The sequence below is a fragment of the Microtus pennsylvanicus genome, chromosome 5 (assembly GCF_037038515.1).
Source record: "Microtus pennsylvanicus isolate mMicPen1 chromosome 5, mMicPen1.hap1, whole genome shotgun sequence".
NCBI classification, from domain to species: domain Eukaryota; kingdom Metazoa; phylum Chordata; class Mammalia; order Rodentia; family Cricetidae; genus Microtus; species Microtus pennsylvanicus.
Window position 1 is genome coordinate 93,950,752 of NC_134583.1, and position 20,168 is coordinate 93,970,919.

Below are 20,168 nucleotides of genomic sequence, written 5' to 3' on the forward strand. Positions count from 1 at the left end.
AACTGTCTCTATCTAGCTTTTGAGGATTCCACTGTAATCGGAGGCCACTTGTTTGTTCCTGGCTGCTCAGCCCTGAAATAACCACACAGAAACTATATTATTTGCAATACTGTTTGGCCAATAGCTTAAGCGTATTTCTGGCTAACTCTTATATCTTAACCCATTTCTATTATTTTATATTTTACCAGAGGTTTGTGGCCTACCAGCAAGGTTCTGCCTGGCTGCTAGCCTCTTTCTCCTCTGGTGGCTCCATGACTTCTCCGACTCCACCTACTCTCTGTCTCTACATCTTTTCTAGCCTGGCTATATTCCGTTAAGCCATTGGCTGAAAGCAGCTTTTTTTTTCCTCATTAACCAATAAAAGCAGCACATATACAGGAGGCCTTCCCACACCACTCCACTGTACAATAAAGATAAACACTAGTCTCACCATGGTCTATTGATTGGGGTCTTCTGTCTTTGAGTTCTGATTTTTCTAATTGGAGACTTACAGCATCTATTCCTTTTCAGAACGTCGGAGCCTTTTCCTGAGTCTTCTCATGGCTGACTTCATTTCCTGGTTCCTCAGGGTGTAGATCATTGGGTTTAGGACAGGGATGATGACAGTGAAGGTGATGGACACAGCTCTGTCCATGGGGAGGGCAGTGAATGGCCGGGCATAGACGTAGATGCAGGGCACAAAGTGCAGGGTGACCACAGTGATGTGGGAGGTGCAGGTGGAGATGGCTTTCCTCCTGCCCTCTCCTGTATGTGACCTCAGCATTGTCAAGATGACCGTGTAGGACACCAGCAGAAAGACAAACCAGAGGGTAGAGATCAAACCATTGTTAGAAATCATTAAGACCTCAAGGGTGAAGGTGTTGGTGCAGGCGAGCTTGAGAACCTGGGGGACATCACAGTAGAAACCATCAACAACATTGGGTCCACAGAAGGGGAGTGGGAGCAAGAGAGAAATCTGCACAATGGAGTGGACAAAGCCCCCCACCCAAGAGGCCACGATGAGAGCTGTGCACCGCCCCTTACTCATGATGGTCACATAGTGCAGGGGCTTGGAGATGGCCATGTAACGATCAAATGCCATCACAGAGAGAGAGAAAATGTCTGCCCCACCAAGCAGGTGGAAGAAAAACATCTGAGTGAAGCAGCCATTGAAGGAGATGGTCTTCCTTCTTGAGAGAAGGTCCACTAGGACCTTTGGAGCAGTGATGGAGGAGAAACAGATGTCTAAGACGGAGAGGTTGCGGAGCAGGAAGTACATAGGGGTGTGGAGGCGGGACTCCCAGGTCACAGAGACCATGATGAGGAGGTTGCCCAGCACAGTTGCTGTGTACACCAAGAACAAGAAAAGAAACAAGACCAAACTCAGATCTTGGGACTGGGTCAGTCCTTCAAAAACAAATTCTTTCACCCTGCTGTAATTCCTCTGTTCCATTGGCTCATGTTTCCTCTACTTCTGTTACCTGGGGAGGAAATAATTTTGTTACAGAGAAGCACATCATCAGAAAACAAAAGGAATGTGGACTGTGCTTTGAGTGTTATTTTGTTATAAAAATTTATTACATTTACTGGGTGTGTGTATGTGTGTGTCATGGCACACCACAGACCACTCCTGGAGGTCAGAGGACCTCCTATGTAAGTCAATTCTCTTCTTCCACTGTGTAGGTCCTGGGTATTACATTATCAAGTTTAGTAGTAAGTGCTATACTTACTGAGCCACCTTGCCGGCCCTGGGTTTGGTTCTCTTCATTGTTCATGTGCTTTTATACTCCCTCTACTTCATCCTTCCCGAGGCTGCTCTCTGACCCCGCTCTAACCACGGAACACTCTGGATTTTACTGGACTGCTTCCCATCAGCACTGAGCTATTTTGCTAGTTTTCCTGCTTTCGTCTCCTTTAAGGCTGAGGCCATGCAAATCTCACTCCCTAGTTTCACCCCTAATTATTTGCTAATCTATCAACAACTCAGAAAATCTCATTGCTTGCAGACATTTTTAGTTTATAAAATGGTCAGGTATTTTCTTCAGCATAAATGCTTTACAAGACCTATTGACACTGGACTACACGCACCATTTAGATAGTGCATAAGAAGGTCTTTTTTTTTTTCCATGTAAGTTTAAACTGTGATCGAGAATAAACAGCTTGGGACACACGAGCTTTGATGTGCACCTCGAGGACTGAAGGAGTAACGTGGAGCAATGGCCCAATGTTTAAAGGCACAGGGACTCTGGAGTCTTAGTGTCTCATCAGTGGAATTTGTGCACTAGTGACCACAGGGAGGTAAGGTGTTTATAGCCCATAAGCAACATTAAAAGAACTTGGCCTTGGGGCTTTACTATTGAATTGTTTTCAATGTGTTGTCCTCAGTTTCCCAGGGAGAAGGCAAGGCAGTATTCTGCCCAAGACTTACCAGCACTTAGCCTTTAATTGGTCATAAACTCAACCCGCCAGGGTTTGTTCCTGACAGTGAACTTGAGGCTGATTGGTATTAGTTAAAAAAAAAAAAACCCAAACCCGCTGAGATCAAGAATTTCATTACAGTTCATGAATGAAACGTATGAAACGGTGTGCTGATTTCTAGCTGTTTAATCATTTCTCAGTCATGCAGTGTTTCTAGATTTCTCTATCTGAAAACAGAGGAAATAAAAATAAAGGTTAAGTGCAGCCAAGTGTGATGATTCATTATATTGAATGTTTTTTGGTGGCTGCTGTAGGCTGAATTCAGGCATAAAGACATCCTACCGCTGAGCCCATCTCTTCAGTACCGTCTAGATATATCAATAGGACAATTATCATGAAACATTGCAAATATCACAGAAATGTTGGTATGAGGAGAGGCAACCGACATGCATGACTAAATAAACAAAGAGAATGGTTTAATCCAGATGGGCCAGGTGAAGAGACCATGAAAATGTGTCTCTAGTCAAGGGGTCCTTGTTCTGGAATCACACTTTTACTTCAGGTCTTTGTACATGGTCAGGGGCTGTTAGCATTGAAATAAGAGTCTTCTTTCTGACTGGCCTTGACTGGGTCTCAGCAGCAACCATATTCACTGAGGAGAATTTCTGAGACTCTGAAATCCCTCCTGGGAATATTCCTCAGGCCCAGAGGTTTCTGGCCCACTGATTTCTTCTCATAAGAATTAACTTCCTGCTTCTGGCCTTAAGTATTCCAATTCTTGGTGCCCAGAGACAGACATTGAGAACAAGTAAAAAAATTTAAAACACAAGGGTGTTTTTCTCACTCTCATCTATGATATGATAACTGTGATAGAAAATATCTAGCTATGGGGTACCGCTTAAACATCCTTGGAAAAGTCTATTCAACCAGGTATCACGAGGCTGTTGAAAAGATCCAGGCTGCTCTACAAATGAGGGTAGAGGAAGGCTTCATGACACACTAGTTGAAAGAAACAGGTTGCATAAAACTAAATATAATAGAATTTATTTATAGGATGAGTTAGTTGTTTATAAAAATCCTCAAGGCTGAGGGGTCTCTGGGGGCCCTCTTGTGCGGGCCCCAGTCTGTCCTCTTGGACCTCACTCCCTTCCTTCTGCTTTCCATCACTAACCAAGCCTCTGGGGCCGGGCCTTCCAGGGGAGAGAGAGCCTCCATCCCTCTGGGGCACTCTCCCAGCCACAGGCCCTCCTTGAGATGTAGAGGGCAGAGTGGGCCCTGGGGCCCCTACATCACTGTCTTTCGTTGTAAGTGAATGGGATTTTAATGATGCCCATACCACACCATTACTGTGTGATGGTGTCAGAGACCAGCTTTGACATAAATACCACTTACCAGGGTGGAGGATGGGGATTTGAAGAGTAGTAAAGGCACAAAGATGCAAGTGAAAATAATAAAACAGAAAACAGGATAGCACTGGGAGGGAGTTCCAGTGAGTTCTAAAATTGTTTGGTTTAATTTCTATTTGCTTAAAATACTCCTGATCCCAAAAGGTAGGAGTAAGATAAAAAAGTGCATTAACATGATACAAGGAAATGAGCATACCAATTGAAGGTTGCAGGCTACATTTCTAGGTAAACATTTTGTTGTTAGAACAAGAAAAGTAGCATTTACACAATAGATCAAAACATTCTGTAGGCAAACCACTCTCTGGGTGGAATCCATCCTTATCTCCCTAAGAGAGTAGGAACTTTGTTGAATCCTTAGACTTTTGTTTGAGGTAGAAACAGATTTACTTCTCTATTCCTGAAATACAAGATGCTGTGTTGTGGCAATAAGCAATTTAATTGAAGAAAAAAAAATCCTCAAAACTGATGACAAATGAATCTTTGCTAAATTAGTACTGAAGGCGGTTTCCATATTGTGTATCCATGGACATATCCCCTTTGCTCGATTATCTAACAATTACCTATGCAACAGTATTGTTTGAATATATACGCATAGATACATAAACACTACCAGAAAAAGAAGTGAAAGAAAAACTAAAAGAATATTTTCTACTGTCCTTTCAAGAAAAAGCTACTGGTTAAGGATTAAGTCTGACACAATCACGTGTGTTTATTCGGGGCCGGAGAGATGGCTCAGGGGTGAAGAGGGCACACGGTGGCTCACAACCATCTGTAGTGAGCTCTGGTGCCCTCTTCAGGCCTGCAGGCGTACAGTGACATTGTCTACATAATAAATAAATAAATCTTTAAAACGTGTGTTTATCAAGAGACTCTAGTATTACAGAGTGATCTCAGGGCTTCAGCATGCTAGGCAAGAACTCTACCGCTGAGCTAAGCTCCCAGGGCCTCTCTAGCTCTCTCCCTATATTTATTCTTATGCAGTATCTAAAGCATCACAGAGTTATACATAAAAATAATAACAGCAAAACAAAACCAACAAAACAAAACCCCAGCTATGTCTGATGCACCTGTTACCATTCAAGGCAGTGCAGACACCTGAGTTCTCTGGGGATGTTGGTGTCTCAGGGCTATAATGACTGCCTCTGGGGCAGTGGTGACATCCAGACCCAGATGTTGCCGAGGACTATGTTGTTGGGGTTCGTGCCCCTACCATGGCTGGGTCCTAAGTTGTCACTAAAGGTCACATAGAGGCCTAGTGTTAGGGTTACAACCTGAGGCCCTTGGTGGTGTCTAGTGAACCATTTCCACCTGAGTAGGCATTTATTTTATCGGGAGTCAGGATGTTCTCCGGGCCCAAGCTGCTGCCGATGGCCATGTCTGTGTGAATGTCTGTGGCCTGTGTCACCTCAGGAGGCCTTCGGAACCATGCGAGATGAAATCGGAGGGCCATGCTGAGCTGGCCCCACCCTTCGCTGGTCCTGGGAAAGCTGACCTTGCCTCTTGTTGACCCCCACCCCTTATCACAGGCTAGGGGGAACAGACCCTAGGGACCTGACTCCACCACTTCTCCTGAGGTGGGTGGCCCCAGGGCTCTGGACTGACCAGCTTGGCTGCCATCCTGGCCCACAGCTGGGCCTTGGGTTGACCCATCCTAGCATCTACCCCATCTAGGACCTACTAGAGCTGTTGAAGAGACTGGTCCTGTAGACTGATACCTGAAAGATTCCAAGACACATGGCAGTCCCAGGATATCCCAGAGGAGTTCTGGTGAGGACCCAGTGATGGCGGTGTGCCAGAAACCAGAGACTTGAGCCAGACCAGTGACTCATTGCAATGAACTGATGGGACAAAGTGAAGCCCCCCAATGCCACCAGGACGAATGAAGAGATGGTGGAGAGGCAGGAAAGAAGGAGAAGCAAAGAGATTTTTCTGTTTTTTTTTTTTTTGGCTTTTGTTTGCTTGCATGATTGCTTACTTTGATTTATTTCCTTTTGTGTGTGTGTGTGGTGCTGTGCGGCAGGATGGGGGGAGGATTTCTGGGGATCAGAAGGTGAGTAGAATTGGGGTGCATGTTGAGAAACTCTCAAAGAGTCAATAAAGAAGTTAAATATTTAAAAAAAACTAGCTTATTTTTATGATTTCTATTATATCTCTTATTCTTCACTTGGTCAGACTTATAAGCTGGTACTGAAGAGATCAATACAGAAATAGTATGACAGAAATATAAGGTCTTATGAAAGACAATTCTGAGACTAGAATCAAAGTCACAGTGAGAGCATCTTACAGGGTGGAGGGACCTGTGAGTTCCCATTGACAGCCAGAGCCACCCAAAGGCAAGAGAGGGAGCGCTGACCAAGCCCGAATCTTCTTGCAGATGAGGAACTGGTGGTTAGGAGTGGGGGGGATGTGCTTGGTTCCTTCTCCCCACCACAAAGTTAACCATCTTGTGAATTTCCATTATTTGGAATTCCATTAAAGTTTGATGGGAAGTCTTCAGACTGGAACCCTCCCTGTGACCTCTGTGCTGGGTGTTTGGGGGCAGTTCAGGTGGCTGAATTGGAACAGGGAAGGATTGCAAATAAGAGACCTTAGCTGCGCCTTGGGCTCCGTCTGCGGAAGGTCAGTGGTTTGGGAAGCAGACAAAACGTGGACGGTGGGGCTCGTGTAGTTGTGCGCGTGAAAGAGAACTAGAGGAGAAATGTAAAAAAATGCTCTCTTGCCGGGCAGTGGTGGTACACGCCTTCAATCCCAGCACTTGGGAGACAGAGGCAGGTGGATCTCTGAATTTGAGGCCTGCCTGGTCTATGGAGCTAGTTCCAGGACAGCCAGGGCTATGCAGAGAAACCCTGTCTAGAAACTGCACCCCCCCCAACCAAACCTCTCTCTTTGCTTTGTTTTCTGTCTTCAAAAATGTAACAGGACCAACAGCTGGATGTTCTGTAAAGAAACCAGCCTTGAAAGTGATCAAATCACCAGCCCACTGACAAGTACCAAGCTGATAGCCTTCCATGTTCAATGACAGGAACAAGAAGTGGAGACCAGTAGAGTCAACCAGAACTTCCGGAGATGTATGTACCACATTGGAGCAGAATAAACAAACTGGGTAGAAGAAGTTTTCCTTTTTTTTTTTTTGGCAAGATAAACTTGAAATCCCAAGTACTTTGTTACCAATACACCTGAGAAAATGCACTCTAATGAAGTAGGCTTTTGAGTGTTACGGTTCCTAACTTGAGGAAAACCCCCAACTCCATCATCCACATCTTCTAACACGTTGAGCTTTCCTGTGTCCAAGCGAACAATAGATTATTCCTCTCTGCACTGTCCTGGAGTTTAGAATTAACAACTACCACCCCACACCTTCTGACATGCATCACCGACATGCAAACCCTTTCTAGATAATCCACAGCAATATTTTAAAGTTGGTTGTGTACAGACGCATGTCCCCAGATACATGATCAGACACACAAACATACTCTTTAAGGTCTTGACTTCATATTGACACCCCATTAAAGACCCTCAAACTCTGATTCCCACCTGAGAAGTAGAGGTGGCTGTATAAACTGACCTTAGACCTTGGTAATTTGTCTTGGATTTCTTCTCCTTAAGGAAGACATGCACCTGAGGGTTAGTATCTTCTCTCTTTAAAGCGCCAAGAATCTCTTCTGCATGACTCTACCATGCTTCTCTGTAGCATGCCTGTCCTGCATGCCACTCCCTCTGCCCCAGGACCGATAGAAGAATCACCAAAGACAGTATTGTTGGGCACGATTATTGAAGTTCAGCGGCCAGACTTTTTCTTTGGGGAGAAAATTCTGTTGGGAGTTATTATAAAGAGCTACTTCAGAAGATGTGTACAAACAAGTAGTTTGGCTTGGAGACTCGCCTCATGTAGGCAGGGGAGGGCACGAATCCTCATAGATCCTGTACCCAGAGCCCAGGTTATCTTTGCTTAATAGGCTCAGAGGGAGTCGAACTTAGAAAAAATGAACACAATTTCTTATTTGGATATTTCATCATGTCTATTTTTTCTTCTTGATCTATTACATATTCAGAGATCCCATAGAGACTGGAAAACACATTTCCCTTTGTTCTTAGTTTCCATGTTAACTATTATTTATTTATATTTTTCCTGTGTGTGTCTGAGAGAAAGGCATGTGTTATGTTCCAACCTATATGCATGTGTGTTTTGGTGCATGTGCCCATGCTAATGGGTATGGAGGCCGGAGGTTGCAACTGGGTGCCTTCTCTTCCCTTGATTGCTCTCCACCTTACTTTTTGAGACCGTGTCCCTTACTTGATAGATTGCTCATGTCCAAGTTGAGACTCCCGAGGCTGACACGATCTTCAAGTCCAGGAACTAAACACTTCCCTGTGTGATGCAGACACTCTCCATCACCTCCACTCCTTTTCCTTTGTAAATATTCCTGATTAAAATGCTTTCAGAGTGCTTTCTTATTTTGCAAGGATTTATCATATTTTCTTTTAGAACTTGTGAGCTCTTTGGTATCAGGAGTGAAGATCAAAGAATACATAACCAAATAAGCCAAAGGACAACTGAATAGAGGTGGGCTAGGAGACCAGTTCATTAAAGTACGTCTCTAGTTGAGGGTTCTTTTGAGGAAGCCAGAAGAAACCTGAAGAGTATCTGGGCGACCGTCATTTTAGGAGAGGGTTTTCTCCCTGACACACTAATGAGGAAGTGTGACGGAAAGCAGATGTCATAAACAGACTGTGGCACAGGAAGTTCATGGGGATGTGAGAGCTTCATGGTGATGGTTCTGAGTTTTCCTGTGATAGTTGTCTCCTACACCAGAAGCAAGACCGATAAGATCTAGCTCAGCTCTTGGGGTTGAGTAATTTCCAGGAAGTTAAATTCTTTCACTGTGATGTAATTTCCCAGATCCATTGGACCACATATTCCTTTCCAAGTGCATCTCTAAAAGACAAATAGTACAATGACTATATACCATTGTCTAAATTCTATTTCCTTTCAGTGGCATGTTGGCTTGGAATTATGGAGGGAAAATGATTCTTCTTCTCCTCTGCCTTCTCCTTCTCAGGGTTTCTTTTCTCTGTGTAGCCCTGGCTATCCTCAAATGTGCTGGCCTTGAATTTAGAGATCTGCCTTGCCTCTGTCTACCAAGCTCTGGGGTTAAAGGTGTGCACCACTATACCTGGCAAACATTCTTTTTGAAATGTGTGCTCTGTGATTGCATGCATTTTGGATGCAGCTTTTACCTGAAAGATTACCAGAATTTTGACTCAGTCATTAATCAGGTAGATTCTGTTACTAATGCAATACAACGTAAGAGACATGAACTCTTTACAAGAGGGGGTATCCAAATACCAGTTCAACTTCATATTAGCTTGGAGTCATAGATTAAAATTACAACAGAGGATCATTACACACACACACACACACACCCCAGAAAGATTAGAATGAAAAAGAGGAAAGGAAATGATGAAAAAAATTTTAATAGTAAAGCAAATGAAAAATATCAAGAGAAGGTAGAGGTTTGGGATTGCTGGAATCCTTATACAGTGTAAGTGGCGTGTGAGATTGGTATAGCCACTTTACTGCTTGATTATTTTATTTTTCTGTGGTGTATCTTTCATCAGCTTCAGGGTATGTCTTTTAAAAGATATATTTATTTTACTTTTCGTGTGTACATAAAGATAGAAATGTATATTTAATTCACTTTTCATTTGTTTACATATATGCATATGTATCACATGCATGTTCGGTGCCCATGGAGGTCAGAAGAAGACATCAAATCCCTTGGGACTAGAATTGCTAATGCTTGTGAACCACCATGTGATTGCTGGGAACTGAACTTGGGTCATTGGCAAGAGCAACGAGAATAGCTAATCACTCAGCTATCTCTGCAGCCCATTAGGATGTCTCTTTGAACTTCATAAATGGCAAGAAAGCCTATTGCCGTGTTTTAATAATAGAGATCTGGGAATTTTCAGATGATACAGATTTTTGAATTCAGTATAATTTCCAACTCTTTCTATTCTGTGTTTTTCTTCAGTAAGGTGGAAGAATAATAAAGGAGAGCGACAGGTCAGTGTGTATGTGTGTGTCGGGGGGAAAGCTTGTTAGGTAGATAAATAGAGATGTTATAATGGTGACATTTGCTTATTACTAAGGATTAATCATGTGGCAACCATTATGCTTCATACATACAATCTCATTTGAACCTTCAGACTCTATGAGATGGGTATTATAATTTCTTTCATGTAGATATGCAGTGAATGGCCTTTGGAGAGAAGACATAGCTTGCTCAAGATCTCAGAACTGGCAGGTGGCAGATAAATGACTGGTGTCTATGGCAACGCTTCCAGCTGCCCGACTTTAGTACATTCTCAGACAGCAACACCAACCAGTCTATATGGCCTTTCCTTAAATACCAACAGATTCGAAACCAGACAGGCATGGGTTTTATCTTCTCTTTCTCTCTCCCTCCTGACCTCCTTCTCTCTCCTATCTTTATTCCTTTCCACCCAGCAAGTAGCAGAGAATATGAGTAGAGACATCAACCCGAGATTGACCTTGTGAGTCCACAACTGTAGAGTCACTTGGATGCTGGGGATGGGTTGGTCCCTGTATGGAGTTCTCAAGGGGCTGGTCCTGTTTTAACTTAACACAGGAATGTCAGCCTGGAGAGTCTTATTCTGTATTAAAATAAACACCTTTAGGTCACGATGAAAACTCTTGTAAAGCTTCGTTCATGACAGGAATCCAGGAGGGTCATCATTGGGATCTGGGATGTCCTCATAAGTCCACGTCCACAAAGACTTTAACTAACCAGAAGCAAATTTCTCAACCTGTGTTAAGTCAGCCACACCCATAGATGTGAACCTCAGAGGCACTAAGCATGAGACCCTTCTAGAACAGGAATACGCTTTGTATAGCATACCCAACAATATAAGAACTTATAATCATGTGAGCAAAACAATGAGTTGGCTCTCAAAGGTATTTCTGTGCCTAGCTTGATTAAAGACCTTGAAAAAATAACTTTTTGTCTCTGGATTGTCTCCACCTTTTTCTTTTTATTGCTTAATGTTTTGAGATATGTTCACATAGAGCTCAGGTTGACTTCAAACCTGGTCTTGAGTTCTTGCTCCTCTGCCTCCACCTTCCAAGTCCTGGAGTTACAGGCAAAGCTAACTCCTTGTCTTTTGCAAAAAGAGTTGAGCTTAATGTCATAATTGTGTTGGTTGATAGAATGTAACCTTGGTCTGTGATTAAAAGCATATTCATCAGGGGATGGAGAGATGGCTCAGTGCTGAAGAACACTTGCTTGTTCTTGCAGGGAACCCTGGTTTGGTTTTTCATACTCACATAGCAGCTCATAACAATCTGTAAGTCTAGTTCTAGGGGATCCGATACCCTCTTCTAGCCTCCACAGGCATCATGCATGAACACAGTGCACATATATACATCCTGACAAACCTTCATATAAATAATAATAAAACAAATAATTCTTAAAAAAAAGAAGAAAATTGGCCAAGCCTGGTGTCTTATACCTTTAATCCCAGCACTTGGGAAGCAGAAACATGTTCAAGGTCAGCCAGAGGTACAGGGACTCTTGTCTCAAAACCAACCAGCTAAACAACAGACAAATTAATCAACCCAATTCTGTAAAAGTATTTACAGAATTTATTTTGTGCCATATAGAAATTTGGGTCATAAGTTACTATTAGTATAAGCAGAAAATCAAATGGGTTCCTAGAAAGTATAGTTGGTTAATTGACAGTTATTTGAGCATATAAAAATAATAAAAAGAGCTCTAGGTGACAAGAGTTTAGGTTTCTTTTTCTATTACTTTTCAAGAGGTATGAGCTTTCTCTTTAGTCTCCTCATGGCCGACTTCATCTCCTGGTTCCTCAGAGTGTAGATCAAGGGGTTGAGCAGAGGGGAGATGACCGTGAAGGTGACAGAGATGGCTTTGTCTGTGGGGAGGGCAGTGAATGGCCGGGCATAGACATAGATGCAGGGCACAAAGTGCAGGGTGACCACAGTGATGTGGGAGGTGCAGGTGGAGATGGCTTTCCTCCTGTCTTCCCCTGCCTGAGACCTCAACATTGTCAGAATGACCATGTAGGACACCAGCAGGAAGATAAACCACAGGGTAGTGACCAGGCCATTGTTGGAGATCATCAGGAGCTCAAGGACAAAAGTGTCAGTGCAGGCGAGTTTGAGAACCTGTGGGACATCGCAGTAGAAAGTATCAAGAACATTGGGTCCACAGAAGGGGAGTGGGAGCAAGAGAGAAATCTGCACAATGGAGTGGACAAAGCCCCCCACCCAGGAAGCCGTGATGAGAGCTGTGCAGCGCCTACTGCTCATGATGGTCACATAGTGCAGGGGCTTGGAGATGGCCATGTAACGATCAAATGCCATCACAGACAGAGAGAAAATGTCTGCCCCACCAAGCAGGTGGAAGAAAAACATCTGTGTCATGCACTTTGCATAGGAAATGGTCTTTCTCTTTGAGAGAAGGTCCACCAAGACCTTAGGAGCTGTGATGGAGGAGAAGCAGATGTCCAGGACGGCAAGGTTACGGAGCAGGAAGTACATGGGCGTGTGGAGATGGGGCTCAAAGGTCACAGTGATCATGATGAGGAGGTTCCCCAGCAGCGTTGTCATGTACACAAAACACAAAACAAGGAATAAGACCAGGCTCAGGTGTGGGGACTGAGTAAGACCCAGAAATATAAATTCCTTTACTCTGGTGTCATTTCTCAACTCCATTGAATCACGATTTTCCTTTTTTGTACATCTTGGAAGAAATGAGAATATTATTTTAGCAAGTGTTACCTTTTCCCTACTAAATTAGATTCTTAGAGGCAAATATCAGAATCAAATGATCACAAGGTGTTGTCCCATGAATTGCCACTTCAGGGTTATTGTAATTTTCACTTTACTATGTCTTGAATGAATGATATTTTATTACCCAAGCATGCATTTAATTATTTTCATCTGTAAATCACAAATGATCTTAGAATGTGTATGAAAACAAGGTTCTCATTAAATAAGCGGTAAGTATTCAAGGCAAATAGAGGTGGATGATGAGCAATCAGATATAGATTATTGGTAGTATAAGTGATACAGAGTAAATTTGTGTGTGTGTAATAAAGCGGTGACTGTTTTGTACAATTAGAACATCTTACATTTCGTAAGGATTTTTCTAGATTTGATACTACAATTAAATAAAAGCTCTAAAGACCTCTATTTGCCAAACAATACCCCTTGAGTTGAATTAGTCACAAATTTTATTCTATAACAAATTAGAGAAACATTAAGGTCATCATTCTCTTCTATTGCCTCTTCCTTAGAAACAACTCATTTACATCCTTACTTTCAATTAGCTTAGATGGCAGAGTAGCTCCTCAACTATTATGGAATGACAACGTTATTCTGAGTTCTCTTATTCATTATTTTAGCTTCTTCCTTATAATCAGTTCTTTTCTTGATCTGTCATTGCTGCACAGTGTTGCGTGTATTTGAGATGTATCTCTTGTTAAGCTTTGATCTACGTGTATTGCTATGTCATGATCACAAGAGTTAAGACAGTGAACATACCTAGCATGCCAAAAGAGATTTTGGTGATCTTCCTATAGTTAGTCACTGTCTCGTATGTTGTATAGCCAAGCACTGGGCTCTGTTGTTATACAATAGTTTGTATTGTCTAGAATTTTCTGTAAATTGAATATAATATTTGTTCCCAATTTCTTCTGACTTCTTTCACTCATGAAACTCACTCATAATTTGTATATGCTGCTGGGTTTTTTTTTTCATTTTTACCATGCAGAGACAACACAGTGTATTTAAGGATTTACTTGATGAACATTTCTGGCTAGTTTTTATTGACTGTTATACATCAGCTGCTATGGGCTGTGTAGCCTTAGGCAAATATACTTCCAGTTGTCTTAGGGAAGTAACTAGAAATAGAATGGCTGTAATTCTTAAAGTCCATGAGTAGGAAATCAACCAACCCGATTTAAAAAGTAGGACAAATGTGGAGAGAGTGGCGGTGCACGCCTTTAATCCTAGCACTTGGAAAAAGTGGCAGAGGCAGGCGTATCCCAGTGAGTTTGAGACATAGGATGTTACAAGCTTCTTGGGGCTACACAGTCAGAACCTGTTTTAAGAAAGAGTGAGTTAAAACTACAGTGGGAATGAAGTCATGGTGCAAATAAAAACAGCTCACATCCATGAGAGTAGCTAAGGTAGAGACAGACAGCTCACATCCATGAGAGTAGCTAAGGTAGAGACAGACAGCTCACATCCATGAGAGCAGCTAAGGTGGAGAAGGCAGACATCACACATCCGTGACAGCAGCTAAGGTGGAGACAGCTCACATCCGTGAGAGCAGCTAAGGTGGAGACAGACAGCTCACATCCGCGAGAGCAGCTAAGGTGGAGACAGACATCACACATCCGTGAGAGCAGCTAAGATGGAGAGACATCACACATCCGTGAGAGCAGCTAAGGTGGACAGACAGCTCACATCCGCGAGAGCAGCTAAGGTAGAGACAGACAGCTCACATCCGTGAGAGCAGCTAAGGTGGACAGACAGCTCACATCCGCGAGAGCAGCTAAGATGGAGAGACATCACACATCCGTGAGAGCAGCTAAGGTGGACAGACAGCTCACATCCGCGAGAGCAGCTAAGGTAGAGACAGACAGCTCACATCCGTGAGAGCAGCTAAGGTGGACAGACAGCTCACATCCGTGAGAGTAGCTAAGGTAGAGACAGACAGCTCACATCCATGAGAGTAGCTAAGGTGGAGACAGACAGCTCACATCCATGAGAGTAGCTAAGGTAGAGACAGACAGCTCACATCCACGAGAGTAGCTAAGGTGGAGACAGACAGCTCACATCCATGAGAGTAGCTAAGGTAGAGACAGACAGCTCACATCTGTGAGAGCAGCTAAGGTGGAGACAGACAGCTCACATCCGCGAGAGCAGCTAAGGTGGAGAGACATCACACATCCGTGAGAGCAGCTAAGGTGGAGACAGACATCACACATCCGTGAGAGCAGCTAAGATGGAGAAGACCGACATCACACATCCGTGAGAGCAGCTAAGGTGGAGACAGACAGCTCACATCCACGAGAGCAGCTAAGGTGGAGATAGACAGCTCACATCCGCGAGAGCAGCTAAGGTGGAGACAGCTCACATCCACGAGAGCAGCTAAGGTGGAGACAGCTCACATCCGCGAGAGCAGCTAAGGTGGAGACAGACAGCTCACATCCGTGAGAGCAGCTAAGGTGGAGACAGCTCACATCCATGAGAGCAGCTAAGGTGGAGACAGACAGCTCACATCCGTGAGAGCAGCTAAGGTGGAGACAGCTCACATCCGTGAGAGCAGCTAAGGTGGAGAGACTGACATGTTAAGAGGGACTGTAACAGTGGTGGGGATGTGAAGTGGTCAAACTTCTTTTGAAAACAGTTGGGTAGTTTCTTGAAATATAAAATATATGCTCACCTTATAGCTGTGTTGTTTTTTTTTTAAAGTTCCTTCCGTTTTCATTTGAAGAAATCTTGAAATGGTCCTTAATTTCTTTCTTCTGAACTTACCTCCATTTTCTTTAGCAGAGCTCACATAAACCTTGGAGACTGTTTGGCTCAGAACGCCGGGAAGGCCACTGAGTTCAGTAGCCTCTCCTTTTATTGATGTGACAAAGAGCAGACTCCAAGAATGACATTTTCTTGGCTCTTCCTCACTAATTTACTGTGTTCCATCGTATTTGCTGACTTCTAAATCCCAGAACAGAAGTGAGGGTTATCAGAGGGATTATAGTGGATGTGACCTTGGAAAACTTCTGCTGATGGTGAGGTTGTTTCAGTGGGAGCAATTAAGATGCTACTCTGCAATGGATGCTTTGGCGTCTAAAAGTGTGAGTTCCCTGTCCTAACTCAGATAGAAAAGGGGTTTAATTAGGTACACAAAGTTTGGGAGAAGGCCTTTTAAACTTCATATTTCAGCAGCTTTTATTCACAAGGTATCCATGTTGGGAAGAGGTTGAAGCAGGCTGAAGTAGTATGGGTACTTGTAGCAAGCTTTCTTGTTGGATTACCTTTGGACCATCAACCCACAAATAATGACCCAGAGACTTATCATTAATTATGAAAGCTTGACCTTTAGTGCTGTGGAACAAATCTTTTGTATACTGAAGATTGGCCATTGTGATTTGTTTAATGAATGTAATTGGAGACTGCTTATTTGTGTCCTGGTTGCCCAGATCTGAATAATCACACAGAAACTATATTAATTACAACACTGCTTGGCCAATAGCTTAGGTGTATTCCTACCTAGCTCTTATATCTTAAATTAACCCATTTCTATTAATCTGTGTATCACCATGAGGCTATGGTTTACTGGAAAGGTTCTGGCAATGATGTCTGTCTCCTTCAGCAGCTACATAGCATCTCTTTGACTCTGCCTACTCTCTCTTTATTTCTGATCTGATTTCCTGCTTGACTTTACTCTGCTAATCCATTGGCTGATACAGCTTCTTTATTAATCAATGGTAATAAAACATATTCACAGCATACAGAGGGAAATCCCATATCAAATAAAGAAGTTGATTGGCCAATAGCTGAACAGGATAAGGTTAGGTGGGAGAGCTAAACTGAGAATGATGGGAAAAAGAAGGGTGTAGTCAGAGGAGGCTTGAGTAGATGCAGGGAGAAGCGAGATGAGCATGTTGTACTAAGAAAAGGTAACAAGTCACGTGGAAGAGCGTAGATAAGAAATATGGGTTAACTTAAGTTGTAAGAGAACTAGTTAGTAATAGGCCTGAGCTATTGGTTGAGCATTTATAATTAATACTGAACCTCTGTGTGTTTATTTTAGAACCAGTAGTCCTGACAAAAACTCTGCCTGTACTGTAGCTTAAGCTTGTCTCGATAACTTAATATCTTAAATTAACCCGCATTTTTAATTCTATGTTCTGCCATGTGGCATTACCTCTCTTCTATCTTGCACCTCCTGTCTCCTCTCAATGTCTGGCTAGTGACTCTGCCTTTCTTCTTCCCAGAGTCTTCTCTGTTTCCAGAAGACCCACCTAACTTCTTCCTGTCTAGCTATTGGCCATACAGCTCTTTATTAAACCAATCAGAAGGTGCCTTGATGAAGATACATCTTCACAGTATAAACAAATATTCCACAACAGGGACTACTTAGACTAAGAAAAATTAATAAAGCCTGGTAACAAATGTGAGTTCATTTGATAGCTATCTTGACTGTTTGGTCACCTAAATTTTTTAGACAGTGGCTCTGCATCTGGTCTGGAACTCACAGAGTTCTGCCTGCCTCTTTCTTCTGAGTGATGGGATTAAAGGTGTGCACCACTATGCTTGGCAGGATCTGTATTTCTAAGGCCCTTTACCGTAATTACTGGCAATAATTGCTTTCCTTGCAGGTCAAGCTCAGAGCTGCGGTGGCTTCTCCTTCCTTTGACTCCAGCTAGCCTCGAGGCAGCATGGCTCAGTTTCCTTCTTTGGCTGGAGATCTTCCCGAGTTTGGCTCAGCTTCCAAAACCAGCTGTTGCTTCTCAGTTGCAACCAGAATTGAATCCAGTGATGCAGCAGTGTTTCAGGTCCCCAGATGGAGTCCTTACCTTCGCGGGAATAGTTGTTGAAAAAGGGTTTAGGTTCAGGACTAACACAGTCACAAGAACACAGGGATTTACTTTACACCTGCATGGCTTATTAAAGGTATCTCTTTCAAGATGACAAATCTTTCAATCCAATTTAAATTGAATAAACAAATACAAGAGGTTCCTACTAATGGTAGTTGGGCAAGACATTGATTTTCAGTATTGTGCAAGTCTCCAGCATCACCTTCTTCCCATTGTTGAAAGCCTTAGGGATAGAAATGAAATGCTTTGAGAAACATCGCCATGCAAAAATAAGTCCTGTATTCATTGAGCTTTCCAGTGTGCCAGGTACTTTGAAAAGAAAGACTTAAATTTTGAGTACATTTACTGCAGAGTTGCAAGAAAATTCTTGTATATTTCACCATTAATGTCACCATGATTTTTTCATCAGGACCCATGGATAACATACTGAAAAATTACTATTAAGTAAGGTCCATCCATTATTTAGGTTTCTTTAGTTTTTTTTTTTCCTCAGGATTACATTCAGGATACCGGATTACATTTAGTGTCCATGTCTTTTTTAGCTCTATGGGGCTCCGACAATTTCGCAGACTTCTTTTGGTAAACAGCATCAAAGAGTGCTAGTCAGGGATTCTGTAGAATGTCTCTAAGTCTGAGTTAGTGCTGTGATTATTTTCTCATAGTTAGACGGAAGTGATGAGTCTTGGGAGAAGGAATATAGGGTCACTCTTATCCAATCATATCAAAGGGCACACCCTGTGACCGTAGACTGCCGATGATGCTTTAAACTCCAGATCAAGGTAATGTTTTTCAGACTTCTCCAGGTCTTTTCTTTCAGTGAATATCTTTTTTTAATTAAAAATTTTTTTCCAGCAGACTATTTTTTTATTACTTTATAAATAATACCAATCAAAATTTCCACTTTCTCCCCTCCTCCCACTTCCCTCTTGCTTCCCCATTCATCCTCCCCCACCCCTCCAGGCCTAAGAGAGGGCAGGGTATCCTGCCCTGTGGGAAGTCCAAGGCCCTCCCCCCTCACTCCAGGCTTAGGAAGGTATGCATCAAAATAGAATAGGATCCCAAAAGGGCAGTACATGTAGTAGAGACAAATCCCAGTGCCATTATCATTGACTTCTCAGTCAGCCCCCATTGTCAGCCACATTCAGAGGGTCCAGTTTGATCCCATGCTCATTCAGTCCCAGTCCAGCTGGATTTGGTGAGCTCTCATTAGATCAGGCACACTGTCTCAGTGGATGGACCAACCCCACGCGGTCCTGACTTCCTTGCTCATATTCTTCCTCCTTCTGCTCTTCAACTGGACCTTGGGAGCTCAGTCCAGTGCTCCGATGTTGGTCTCTGTCTCTATCTTCATCCATCACTGGACAAAGATTCTATGGTGATGTTTAAGATAGTCATCACTCTGACTATGGGACAAGGCCAGTTCAGGCACTCTCTCCTCTACTGACCAGGGTCCTAGATGGGGACATCCTGTGGACACCTGGGAACCCCTCTAGAGCCAAGTCTCTTGGCAACCCCAAAATGGCTCCCTCAATTAAGATATCTTCTTCCCTGCTCCCATATCTGTCCTTCCTCCATCTCAACCATCCCACTTCCCCAAGCTCTCCCCAACCCTCCCCTTCTTCCTTCTCTCTCCCCATCCCACCCCCACCCCCATGCTCCTAACTTTTGCCTGGTGATCTTGTCTGCTTCCAATTTCCAGGAGGATCTATATATGTTTTTCTTTGGGTTCACCTTATTACTTAGCTTCTCTAGAATCGCAAAATATAGGCTCAATGTCCTTTGTTTATGGCTAGAATCCACTAATGAGTGAGTACATATGATATTCATATTTTTGGGTCTGGGTTATCTCACTCAGGATAGTGTTTTCTACTTCAGTGCATATCTTTTTGTCTACAATATCCTTTTGTCTACATCAGGAGGAGATTATCCCTATCAACTCTCACCTCTGGAATTGGGAGTTAGACCATACATCTTTGAGGGTGGAGAATCTTTGCAAACTATTTAAAATTCTGCACATGAGCACCCTGAATTTGCTTATATATTCAAATGTCTATATCTGCATGAACTCAAGTATATTTTTTTTCTGCTTTGAGTAATAATTTAGCAGTGTCATATATATTTTGTTTCTTGGGTTGTTTCTACTTTGGCCATTGGGAACCCTTTAAAGAGGCCACTTGGTCCCTTAGACATACCTCAGTTTTTTTAAAAAAATGTTTATTTATTTATTTATTATGTATACAATATTCTGTGTGCTGTGTGTATGCCTGCAGGCCAGAAGAGGGTGCCAGACCCCATTACAGATGGCTGTGAGGCACCATGTGGTTGCTGGGAATTGAACTCAGGACCTTTGGAAGAGCAGGCAATGCTTTTAACCTCTGAGCCATCTCTCCAGCCCCCCATACCTCAGGTTTTGTTTGTGAGCACTTCCTTGAATTTTGGCAAGATGCTCCAGATATATATTTTATGTATCTGCTTTAGTATTACTGTTAGTTATTCTTCAAGGAAAATTTCTTCCTTCCTTCGTTTCTGCCTTCATTCCTTCCTTCGTTTCTTCATTCATTTGTTCGTTCATTTGTTCCTTCCTTTTCTTCCTCTTCCTCCCCTCACTGCAATGGTGCCGTAGGGAACAGAGAGAGTCAATGGGCCATTTATGTTCTGGTGATATGATGCTGATATCAATATCAATATCTGTTAGGGGTCAAGATG

General features: G+C 42.9%; 2 protein-coding genes across 2 annotated transcripts; both read right to left on the reverse strand.

Annotated features, from left to right (window-relative positions):
* Positions 1–496: 496 nt before the first annotated feature.
* LOC142851091 (olfactory receptor 4D9-like) lies at positions 497–1,432 on the reverse strand. Its single transcript, XM_075975001.1, has one exon. The coding sequence runs from the start codon at positions 1,430–1,432 to the stop codon at positions 497–499; it is 936 nt and encodes a 311-aa protein (XP_075831116.1).
* Positions 1,433–11,631: 10,199 nt separating this feature from the next.
* LOC142851092 (olfactory receptor 4D11) lies at positions 11,632–12,564 on the reverse strand. Its single transcript, XM_075975002.1, has one exon. The coding sequence runs from the start codon at positions 12,562–12,564 to the stop codon at positions 11,632–11,634; it is 933 nt and encodes a 310-aa protein (XP_075831117.1).
* Between the last annotated feature and the right edge of the window lie 7,604 nt (positions 12,565–20,168).